Here is a 12,219-nt window from a genome sequence, read left to right on the forward strand (position 1 = left end):
CAGTTGTCTCATGAGTCTGGTACATTTGAGCTAAACGGCTTTTTTTCTAAGAAACAACGGAATCCTAGTGGAAAGGTACCTTCTTGTGACTGTAAGACTGAAGATGCAGTTTAGACAGCTGGGAAAATATGCAACATGTACCAGATATTTACAAGACTAGATAGTCCTTGGAACTTACTCCTTAATAATTTTAAAATATGTTAGTAATGATCTTGCAGGTGTATATGATCTGAAAGAAGGATTTATTAAGATGCTGTAATAATATGCTGTGGTTTCTCTTTGCCTTTTAAGAGGCCATCTTGCACGCTGTCCAGTTTGAAACTCTAGAGGAATATTTGTATGCCAAGTCCTCAGTCAGTCCTTAGTTCATTCATGCAACTGGTTTTCTTTTGAAGGATGGCGACTTCAGGCAATAATTTTCTCCATGCCAGGAATGCAGAGAGGGACTGAAAGAGGTAAAAGAAAAGATATTATAGGAGATTATGAAGCTGACCAGAGAAAGCAACAAATGAGAGAGGAAAACCAGAATGCAAGGGAAAGAAAAGCATGGGAAGGGCTTGTAAGAGTAGGAGTTGGAGAGAGAAGTGAATATGAGGGAAGCAGTAGGAAGAGTTGTAGGACACAAGGCATGAAGTCAGCAGGGAGGAGTACTGGAGATGAATAACTCAGTCTGTATCCAGCTTGGGAGGGGCAGAAGAGAGTGAGGCTTAGTAGGAGGCACAAAGGGTGGGGTTTGTCATGGGGCTTGCCCAAGGTAGTTTTTACCTACTTTCATAATTGTGTAATGTCTTTTACCTGCCCCATGCTCAGACAAGAATGAGGGATTGATAAAAGCTTTTGGAATCAGTAAGAGAAACTATGCTGTCTAGAAAGTTTTCCTTCACAAAGGAAAGAAGTCCTAATTTTTTCAGTGCCTAAAACTACTGTAGCTGTGTGAAGATCTTTATAGAAATAGTAAGGCAAGTGTTACTTTTTGTGTTTATGTAAATAATTATATGCTGCTGGTTGGACCTCATGGGGATAATTAATTGAATTTAAAAAAACTTCATAATTGAATCCCATTTCTTTGCCCTTCCCCCCTCTATTTTCTCCTTTAAGTGCTTTCTTTCCATAAACACTGTGATAGTTATATGCTGGAAATGGTATAAGCATTAAATGCTATAATGTAGATTTCAAGCAAGGCAAAAATGTTTAGGATTTGCCTCATGGGATTTTGAGAAGTGCAGCTGTGAAGTCCTTCAGGGTAATACCTTCTCCTTAGACCTGAAAGACAGAAGAGTTGCCCAAGTGAGGTTTCCTTTTCTTCGCTTCCCTCACTGCATTGACTTTACCTAACCAAATACACAGGAAACCTTGGACCCAGAACCCCAGTGGAAATTCAGCAAGTCAAGATATACCACAGCCCCACACCACCATGTGGTTAACACAGTGATCTTTGTTTTGGGTTACCTACTGGTGACCTTCCTCTGAATGGATCAGTACTGATGTCAGGGACTGAACAAGAAAGGGAGATTTTGCACCTGCTAATGAGGAGTCACTCCTTTGAGCAACTTCTATGCAACCTTCATGAGAGACCTGTGATATGTTTTAAAATTTCCTGGACTGAGTCATAATTTCCCTTCAGCACACCTACAGAATAAGCATTTGTCACAATGATTTATAACACTGTTTCATAGCTGGATTTTGTATGTAATCCTTTGTTGATGGGAATGCCTGAAATCTGCCTGGGCTTAAAAGCATTTGCTATTATATCTGCTGTTATATTTGCTGGGAGGGAGAGGGAAGGGCAGAAGAGTTGTTTGTTTTAGTTTCAATACTGTTTTTTAAACAAAATGAGATTTGTAACCATTCTTTAATGTGAAAGACTAGGTTAAATTGAAAACAAGTCTTTTTTATAATATATATGTAATTTTTAAAAATTGAGTGAAAAATGTATTTTCAAATGCATTTTTAGTAGTTAGTCAGACTTCTTTCTTTTTCTCTCCCATTCAAACTTTTCAGTGCGGTTTATTTTGTGAGACACAAAGAAACCAGACAAAGATTTGCCATGAAGAAAATTAATAAGCAGAATCTCATCCTCCGAAACCAGATTCAACAGGCCTTTGTTGAGCGTGATATCCTGACATTTGCAGAAAATCCATTTGTTGTCAGCATGTATTGCTCCTTTGAAACAAGACGTCATTTATGCATGGTCATGGAATATGTAGAAGGTAAAATTGCTCTGCTCTTCTGTTTTCCAGAGGAAGAAGAGAATTTCCTTACACCACAAAAGAAAAATAACCCATATGGTACTTGAATTAGAAGGGGTCCTCTGTGTGTCCTCCATACTCTGGCAATTCAGATTTAGGAACCAGATCCAACAGCAGGGTGGTTCTTTTTTTTCACCAGTCATTATCTCCTGGTAAACAGCTTGTAAAACACTTGTGTTCCACCTATAATAGGAAATAACTACTTTTGGAGTAAGTTCCTCATAGATTGTAATCGAAAATGTGCTAGCATTCAAAGTTCATGTGAAAATGTTTGGTTTTTTTCTGGAGCTGAAATTTTCATTAGCAAGTGTTGGGGGATTTATAGTAGTTATTTTTACAAAGAAACAAGAAAGAGGAAACATTTTGAAAAGGTGCTACTGTGAAAGGAGAACAGTGGACAGAAGCAGTACTGAGGGGATCTCGAGGTATGGTTGTGTGGGCTTCCACCACTTCCCATTCCCCCTAATTTATTTGTTTGTTTTCTTCTTAGGTAGCAGTATGTTATTGATTATCAGCTGAATCCTTGTAGTGCTCTCTCCCAGCTGTGAGGCTTACAAGTTTGGTTAAATCATCTGACTAGAAAATAAAATCTTATGACTGCAATTTTTGTTCCTTTTAGCACCATATATGGTTTATACTGATATACCTCAGAACTTACAGAGTCATCTGGAACATTTTTCCACATACTGTTTCATACAGGTGGAGACTGTGCTACTTTGATGAAGAATATGGGTCCCTTACCTGTAGACATGGCAAGGATGTACTTTGCAGAGACTGTTCTGGCCTTGGAATACCTTCATAATTATGGAATTGTACACAGGGATTTGAAACCTGACAAGTATGTATATAGAATATAACTGAAAGAGGAGTTTGAACTCGTTAGATAAGATATAAAAGGTTCAAACTTGCTTAGAATTATTTTTTATTGTAAATGTTACGTAGATTCACAGTTCCTTCACAGTATTTGAATTTTCACTACTTGGGGTTACAGGAAATGCTTTTTTTTTTTCCAAAAGAGCTATTAAGAGTTTTCTGTGTTTAAGATGGAAGAGGCTATCAGAGTAGCTAAAAAGAAAAATGTATTTATTCTTCTCGGTAGAATGAAGGGAAACACATTTTAGCAATTAGGAATTCTTTTTCAAAGTATACTTGAAACACTGATACAAAATATCATCAACTTGCAGTTATTTGCGTGTTTGAAGACAAAATTTGACCAGATGCAGAAATATCTCCTGTTGTTTGGGTTTTGGGGGTTGCTTTGTTTTTTGAGGGATTAGGGTTTTCAGTTACAATATTTAGAAGTACAGTGTTGCTCCTATACAAGTAAATTTACATCAGAGTAAGTAGCTGAAGTATAAAGCATGGCCCTGGCAACTTCATCAATCTTCTTTCAGTTTCACAATTAAAAATAAAGAAAAATAATTGAAGTCATGGATGTTGACTGATATACCTTCACAGCAGGAAGTATTAGTTAGTGTAGTATTAGTTACTAACTTAATACCCTGAGGTTTTTTCCAAATGCATGACTGACCCAGCTTGTTACAGATGGAAAATACTGACCTCACCTCAAAAATGACACATATTCTATTTTAGGTCCTTTACATGATAACTGGTTTTTTAAAGCTTTAACACTCAGCTCTCAAGACCTTTATAGTTCTGTAAGATGTTGTTCAGTTGCACATGAAAAGTTTGTTTCCTTCTGATAGTAACAAATGTAAGACTTAGATTTTTAACCTGTTCATTCTGTACCAGTTAAAGTACTTTTTAAGTTGTATTTATAATACCACAATGCTAATGAAACATTTTCCTCTAAGTATTATAATTGTAATAATAACAATAAGAAGCACATGATGTTGAATTATACACAATGACCTAAAAACTGTCTGTTTTTTAGTCTGTTGGTAACATCCATGGGCCATATAAAGCTTACAGACTTCGGCCTGTCAAAAGTGGGGCTAATGAGTTTGACTACCAATCTGTATGAGGGTCACATTGAGAAGGATGCCAGAGAATTCCTCGACAAACAAGTAAGAAACAGCCTTTTACATTTCTACACTGAGTGTTCACATGAAGTTATATTTTGCCAGCAGAACATACTGTAATACTGAATAAACCATAGTTGTTTCTGCATTGGTGTTCCAATTGAGTATGTCAGGTACTTTAATTGGTGCCCTAAAGATTATTCTAGGCTTTTTCCTTCCTCCATTAAGCTCTATTAGTAAGATGAACAGCCTAATTCTGTGCAAGTGAATCTGTGAGAGAGACAAATGGAAAACTGTTTTGTAAAGAATTCAGAAGTCTCAGCAGAGTACTTGTGGAGCTCATCATGCTTTGTACAGCCAAGGGTGCTAAAATCTGTGCTATGGCCCATTTCCCTTTAAGCATGCCTCATTACCATTGCTCACAATCTGTTCACTGTAAAAGTTACTTAAGATAAATCATTACAACTTTCATATAAGGATAACAATATGTTTTAAGTTAAGTAAGATACTTCCTATGATAGACTCCTGTGTACAAAGCACAAATTGTCCTTTGCATGACAGATGCACAAATATTGGTTGTGATGCCTGCTAATGTAGGTAGGTTGTTCTAAAAATGTAAGTTGTTATGCCAGCTGAGCAGACTAGAGCCCAAATGAATTCTATTTTTTCCTATGTTTTCATATTAATTAACATTTCAAGAATTATAAATTCCTGTTCTAGCTCAATTAAGACTTGCTTTGCCATCATGCTTGTTTTCTGTCTTTTAGGTCTGTGGTACACCTGAATACATAGCTCCTGAAGTGATACTGAGACAGGGTTATGGAAAACCAGTGGATTGGTGGGCTATGGGAATTATTCTTTATGAATTTCTTGTTGGATGTGTGCCATTCTTTGGAGATACACCAGAAGAGCTCTTTGGACAAGTAATCAGTGGTGAGGATCACTAAAAAACCCCAAAATCTGTTCATAGTAAATATATCACAATTTTTCTGATAGACTACATAATCTGCTATCAAAGCAGTAACAATTAATTCAGATTAAGAGCTGAACTTACTCTGCTAAGTACAGAAATTCAATTATGTAGAGTCCAGGGGTTAAACTGTGCTGTTTGGAAGAGAGAAGCTATGTTAGTAAAAATGTAGTGCCACTATGCACTAGTGATTTCTGTGTTTGGTAAAGAAATTATACCAGAGAAGAAACAGTTAAGTACATTTGCATGGATGGGAAATTGTGCCTCATGGCACAATAAAGAAATTACCAAAGATGTAATAAAACTCTAAAACAAATGTCTCCCAAGTAATAAATAAGGAGAAAAAGAAGGAAAGTAATTCAGTTCACAGATTGTTAATGATTTCATTGGTGATTGTTGGAGTGTAATGTTATTTCTGTGGCAGCTGTTCTTGTTCCATTTAAAATTCAATAACCTTTTGGATCTTAACCTGCAAACTGACCCTAAGTATTGTTATGTGGCTTGTGACAAAACTGAAAGATAATTAAACAGAATTGTTTACTATCCTACCTGCTGTTTCCATAAATTTCCCAAATGCATAGATGTAGAGGGTCACTATTTATTACACAAGGTTAACAGAATGGCAACTCTGTGGCAAAGTATTTCCCAGTCTGTTTTATGGTCTGCTTAAAAAGTCCAATAGCTAAGACTACATCTCTGGTTCCTCATTCTGTGAGAATGTAACAAATCCCCTTTTGTACTAAAGGAGACTTTCTGTCATCGTCTTTATTTCCTCTGTCTCTGAAGCTGAAAGCCAGACTTGTTTGTAAACTATTAAAATGCATGTGACATCCTACGTGTTCATGGATTTATAACTATGTTGTTTTCTGATGTGATATGCTGAGGCCTGAGTGGCAAGAAGAATCAACTGTTTAAATAACACAAGCAGCAAACGCTGTCTGTTTACTGAGTGCCCCATGGCTGCAATGCATATTCATGCTTTATTTTCCAAATCTGATTTAAACTGCAGTGGCAGCTGTAGGCAGGCAGATGTGGAAATAATGCAAGTTTTTATTGCATTTCCAGACACACACACCTGTGTTTTTATCCTTATACTCCCTGACCAGGAGAAGGGGAGGGAATAGTCTTAAAATTAATGACAAAAGTTGTACATTAGGCTTTTTTTTTTTTCCATGTGGCATTAATTTTACCTTTTGTAAAACATATTGTCATGTGTTACAGTCTAGCTGAGACCTTTGAAAATATCTTCTTCTGTTTGAATGTGTCAATTTATCTTACAGAAGTTATTTGTAGAAATCCTTTTGAAAACATCATCTATTTCCACTCATCCTACAAGACTGTTGGTTGGCTCAGTTTCTTGTTTTGGTGTTGATTTGTCGGATGTTTCTCTTTGAAATATCCTTGCTTACTGAACTAATTCTTAGTATCTCTAGGAGAACGCTTGTTGGATATGCTTCCTGTGCTAAAATAAATTATCTCCTCCTATTTGACTGTAAGAGCCATCTTAAAGAACCAAACTGTAGCCTAGATTTTTCTTCCAGTTTCCATGAGCAAAATCTACATTATGTTTAAAATTCTTCTTTAAAATCTTGCTGCCTCCTTTTTCATTGTAGGTTGCCTTTTCCTGCCCTCAGGTTGTGCAAGGACAGCTGTGGGAGGCCTCAGTGTAAACTTAAATACCTAAAGTGATAAGAATTTAAGATATTGCCTCAGAAACAGGTTACATTTAATGTCTGTTTTTATCAGTACTTTTACTTAATCTCTGAAATATGAAGGTTAAACCTGCATGTAGCTTCTGGTGATTATTTATCCAGTTACGATTATTTTATAGAGGAAGTCTAGATCATAAAATGACAACAAAATCTATAACAGCTTTCTGTGTTTCTGGAGCTCCAAGTGTGCTGTTTCTCTGATGCCAAAATCCTTGTACCTCCCAAGAAATTTCTTCGGAGTTTTGTCTAAACCTGCACTGAAATGCATTTGTGGAGGCAGCTTCCACTAAAAATCAGGCAAAACTTGGTATTTGTAGGCTGTTAGAAAATCCACGTTCCTACACAGTGTATCCTGTCTTGATTGCATGGTTTAAGTCCAGCTTGCCATGAAGGGCAAAAGCCATAGTAGTGTAAGAGTCAGTAGAGGGAGGTTGTATGGAAGTATGAGACTCTTGAAAAAAATCTTCATTGCCGTATTCATTGCCAGAGTACAGTCTGTCACCTTGACCCTTAGTCATGGGAGTATTGACCTCAGGGAGTCTACTAGCATTGGAGAAGGAACACAGATGTGAGCAGCAGCTGCCAGGTCAGGTCAGCAGTTTCCATCTTAACAACAGTTTCCATGGAACATAACTACAGTTTAAACCTTGATTTGGTGGGGGAAGAGAGAGCATAGAAATTGTGCTAGCATTTTGAAAGTTTCCATGAGCCAAGCATTCATGTGTTCTGCTGCTACACAGAGTTTTATGTTAAATGATACTTCCAAAGGAAATGGCAACATAGTATGTTTATGCAGTCTGTATAGAGAGCATAAAAATTAGAAATAACTGGTATGCAGCAGAATAAGTTGAGAAAGTTGCTTTAACTCTCCTTTGCTGTTAGGTTGCTTTTGAGAGCATTAATGCAATTTGTGGTGGGATCAGACCTCAGCAATATCAAACAACTTTATTTTTTTTTAGATGAAATCAACTGGCCTGAAAAGGATGAAGCACCACCTCCAGATGCCCAGGATCTGATTACTCTGCTACTTAGGCAAAATCCTTTGGAAAGACTGGGAACAGGTTAGGAGGCACTAATTTTAAATTGTTAATGTACTAGAAATAGCTTCTGTATTCAGCATTGGGAGCTTTTGTTCACCTGTGTTTTGCTTGGGAAACATCTGTCATGACATGCAGTATGATAATATGCCATGATAATTTATAGATTAAGACCAGTAATAGGAACTTAACACAATGATGTCTCTCCTGGTTTTTGTGGGATTTACATAGGCTCATTTGTATTTACTCTTCTCCTAATTTGATAAATAGAACAGAAATTTCTCAAAGACCCTGTTAGTCAGTGAATGGGGTTTCTTCATTAATACAGTATTAAATGACTAAATACAGAAATCTAGGAGGGGAATCAACACACAACTTTGTTTTTCAGAAGTATCTTAGCCTGGCAGATTAATTCCCCCAGGTGTTAGGGTGCGTGATGAGTACTCAAAATCCTTATTCAGTAATGACTGAGGTTGTGTGGTGAAAAGTCTTCTCATTCTCATTTATCAAGCACTACTGCCTTGTATAATAAAGAATTAAAATAAAACTGAATGTTAAGGAAGTATTAACACTTCCATAGGCTAATGAAGGTACTACGTGCATTTATGTAATAAGAATTTATTTGTTGGTTGATAGACCAGGATTTATTTGTGAGTTTCTGTGAGAGGCAGTAATTAATATTGTGTGTGATTTTTAAGTGTTAGTGTATGGGAACCCTGGTCACTGACTGCCATCCCTTTAGGCAAAGCTCTAGGTAAACACAGCAAAAAAAAAAAAAAGCCTCCTGCATAAATGAGCCCAAATATAGAGGTATAATCTTATTGAACATTGTATGCCATGAACAGAAATACATTTAGGACACTATGGAAACCAAGTGGCAGGTTGAGTCAGCATGAGAGTACTTGGCAAATTGCTCACAAAACTGAGTCCAATTCTCCACATATTTTTAGGCCTAATTAAAAAGAGGATTTAGGAATCAGTTCATAACTGGTGTTATCACAGCTGCTCAGGGAAAATGTGATTATAACCCAGACCCTCAGTAGTTGATGTTGTCCCAAATGACAGGTCTTCCTTAGGCTTCCTTCAAAGCATGATGATGTGACTGATATAAATGAGCTGCATTGTCCCTCACAGCCTGAATGGCTGGGATCTGTGTGAACAACCCTTAGACTTCATCATAACTGATGGTCTGGACTAAGTGTCACTCAGCAAAGTTTATTGCTGTCCCTTGCCCCATGTTGAACAAGTTAAGATTGAGGAAGGTATCATGCCCCAGTAACTTCTCCACTTTCTGCTTGTGTCATTTGCTGCAGAGGGCACCAATGTCAAAGGCAAAATGAAAATCCACAGCTAGTTTTATTCCCTTGTTTTAGGTACACTCTTTCCAGGCATTGTTGTTTCATTGCCAGGATGATTTTCGTGGTAAATACAGTGTTAATTGAAGACTGTTGCCATGTGAGAGGCTGGATCAGGAGTGGATTGCAAATTCTGTGTCTGTTGCTGTACAGTTGGTGGAGAAAATGAATAGGGTGAGATGAAGCTGCCTTAAATATTAAATGGTCAGTGCCACACTATGAAGCACCTGTGGTGCTCAGAGGCTCTTTAAAGTGTCTGGTATTTCTGACAGTTGGCAGTCTGAAGAAGGAAATAAGGTGGCTATTTATTTGAAGCCGGGGGTTCAGAAACCACAACAAAGTTGTAGGATCTTTAAGTGCTAGAATCAGCTCACAGAAATGGAGGCTGCAGTGTAAGAGGTCCCACATGGGCACTGAAAAATACCATGCTTTATGCCAGGCTCCACCATGCATTTCAAATTGCAGTCTTGTCTGTTTAATACGTATTAGCAAGCTGCATAACGCTTTGTGAAAATCGTAATTGTTTACTTGCTCAGGAGACATGAGTGGCAAGGGCAAGTTGAAAGAAGAGAGATGGATACTATACTTACTTTGAAGAAGGAAAACAGCAGTAAAAAGACTTCTTTGGGCTTGAAGTGTCTGATACCAATCAAGAATAATACAGTTCTGATGGAATATTCCATTACTGTGCTCAGAGAAATATTCACTGCTTAGCTAGTGACTTATTATGAGATGTGATTTTGATCTGCTTTGGGAAGATTTGGCTTCTTTGAATTTTTCCCTGATGCAGTATGAAAAGCAAAGAACCAATCTAGAAATCCTAACACTGACATAGAAACCAGGTGAAACCAGAAACCATTTTTTCTCTCCATAGCCTTGACATACATGCTGTATAATGTGCTGAGTTGACCCTTGCTGGCCAGGAGGTATCTACCAAGTCTCCTCCCCCCTCAGCTGGATGGGAGGAGAAAACATGTCAAAGGCTCGTGGGTTGAGATAAGGTGCTTTGCCATCATGGGCAAAGCATACGAAAACTCAGGGAAGTTAGTTTAATTTATTGCCAATTAACACTACTGCTTTACTTCTTCCTCCAAGCAGTGCCAGAGGACAGGAAATGGGAGTAGTGGTCAGTATATCACATGCTGCCCCTGCCACTCCTTCCTCCCCACACTATTTCCCTGGTCTAATCTGGATCCCTCCCACAGCATGCAGTCTTCAGGAACAGAGTGCTCCAGCATGGGTTCCCCATGGGGTCACAAGTTAGTTCTGCCAACAACCGTGCCCCAGCTTGAGCTCCTCTCTGCCACAGGTCCTACCAGGGCACTGCTGAGGCACAGGCTTTTGCATGGGATCGCAGTCTACTTCAGGGATCCACCATGTTCCACCGTGGGGTCTTCCATGGGCTGCAGGTCTATCTCTGCTCCACTGTAGTCCTCCATGGATGCAGCTGTCTCGCTGTGGTCTGCTGCAGGGGAATCTCAGCTCCAGTGCCTGGAGCTCCTTCTGCACTGACTTTTGTGCCTGCACAGTTGTTCTTCTCACATACTCTCACTCCTGTCTTCTGGCTGCTGTTGTGCAGCAGTCTTTCCCCTTCTTTAATACATTATCCAAGACAATGCTGGTGGGCTGACAGTGGATCCATCTTGGACTCAGCTGGCAGTGGCTGTGTTGGATATAGAGGAAGGCAGCTTCTCACAGAAGCCACCCCTGTAGTAGCCTCCCCACTGGCAAAACCATGCAACATAAACCCAAAACAAGCTGCCAACAAGTCTTGCTGTTGCAGATTACTTTTTCAGGTTTTAGAATTAGATGTATGTTTATTAATGATACCATCTTCCACCTTCCCAGGGCAAAATTTCCAATATTTCATTGTGTTCGTACAGTACTTTCCTAACTTTAAACTAGTGCAATCATTTAACACACATTAAATGAGCAGGCAGTACTAAATAAGAGAAATGATGGGGTATTTCCTATAGAATTGTGTATTGCTGTCATAAAACACTGAAAGGATCTCTTAAGTCAGCAATACTATTTACATTGAACAACTATTAAGAATCATTCTGCATTATTTTATAACTTGTACTTACCTAGTGCACATATTTATATTTGTAGAACTACATATAATGAGTCTAACTAATGTGTAGCTAACAGATTAGTACGTCTGGAAAAATAAAAATCTTAAAAGGAGAGATGATAAAGCAGTAAACTGTTAAAAGAAATGGCCACAAGAAAACAGGTGCAGGGACTATTTCTGACAGGTTTAGAATTCCTAATGGGAATGGGTAGTAGATGAAATGCGTACAGCGATGACTGTGCCTTTCCTTGACTATTTGCATTGTTGGCTGGGGGTTAAGTTCATTTACTGTCAGAGGATTTGGTACAGTTTGCTCAATGTTTTCCTCTGGCTCCTCCAGGTGGTGCATATGAAGTAAAGCAGCATCAGTTCTTCAGGAGCCTTGACTGGAATAGTCTGCTGAGGCAGAAAGCAGAATTTATTCCACAGTTGGAGTCTGAAGATGACACAAGTTATTTTGACAGTACGTGTTTCACAGTATCAAAAAAAGTGATGAACACCTTGTTTAAAGTAATGGCTGTCTTGACTCTTGCTTGCTGCTTTTGAAATCTCCTTTGTCAGAATCACTGGCAGTTTGCAGTTTCACCAGTGAATTGACACTTAAGCAAAAATAATGTTAAGAATAAAACTAGATTTTTGTTTAATGTGGAAATGTAGTATCCTGATTTTTCCTGATAAATTCAGATATTTTATTGCCCTTGTCTGTAGCTCGTTCTGAGAAATACCACCATATGGAAACTGAGGAAGAAGATGATACCAATGACGAAGATTTTAATTTGGAGATAAGACAGTTCTCCTCATGTTCACACAGATTTTCGAAAGTAAGTAAAAATTTCTGTC

At 38.2% G+C, this 12,219-nt stretch overlaps 1 protein-coding gene across 12 annotated transcripts in view; it reads left to right on the plus strand.

Annotated features, from left to right (window-relative positions):
* Positions 1-12,219, plus strand: part of MAST4 (microtubule associated serine/threonine kinase family member 4) — a 292,655-nt gene that overhangs the window by 264,963 nt on the left and 15,473 nt on the right. For all 12 annotated transcript variants that reach the window (XM_038123723.1, XM_038123724.1, XM_038123725.1 and 9 more), the window contains 7 exons: positions 2,002-2,210; positions 2,949-3,087; positions 4,144-4,276; positions 4,999-5,164; positions 7,873-7,974; positions 11,720-11,842; positions 12,088-12,200. In XM_038123723.1, coding sequence (XP_037979651.1) covers positions 2,002-2,210; positions 2,949-3,087; positions 4,144-4,276; positions 4,999-5,164; positions 7,873-7,974; positions 11,720-11,842; positions 12,088-12,200 — 985 coding nt within the window. The remainder of the gene's footprint in view (positions 1-2,001; positions 2,211-2,948; positions 3,088-4,143; positions 4,277-4,998; positions 5,165-7,872; positions 7,975-11,719; positions 11,843-12,087; positions 12,201-12,219) is intronic.

This window comes from Motacilla alba, chromosome Z (genome assembly GCF_015832195.1).
Source record: "Motacilla alba alba isolate MOTALB_02 chromosome Z, Motacilla_alba_V1.0_pri, whole genome shotgun sequence".
NCBI classification, from domain to species: Eukaryota; Metazoa; Chordata; class Aves; order Passeriformes; family Motacillidae; genus Motacilla; species Motacilla alba.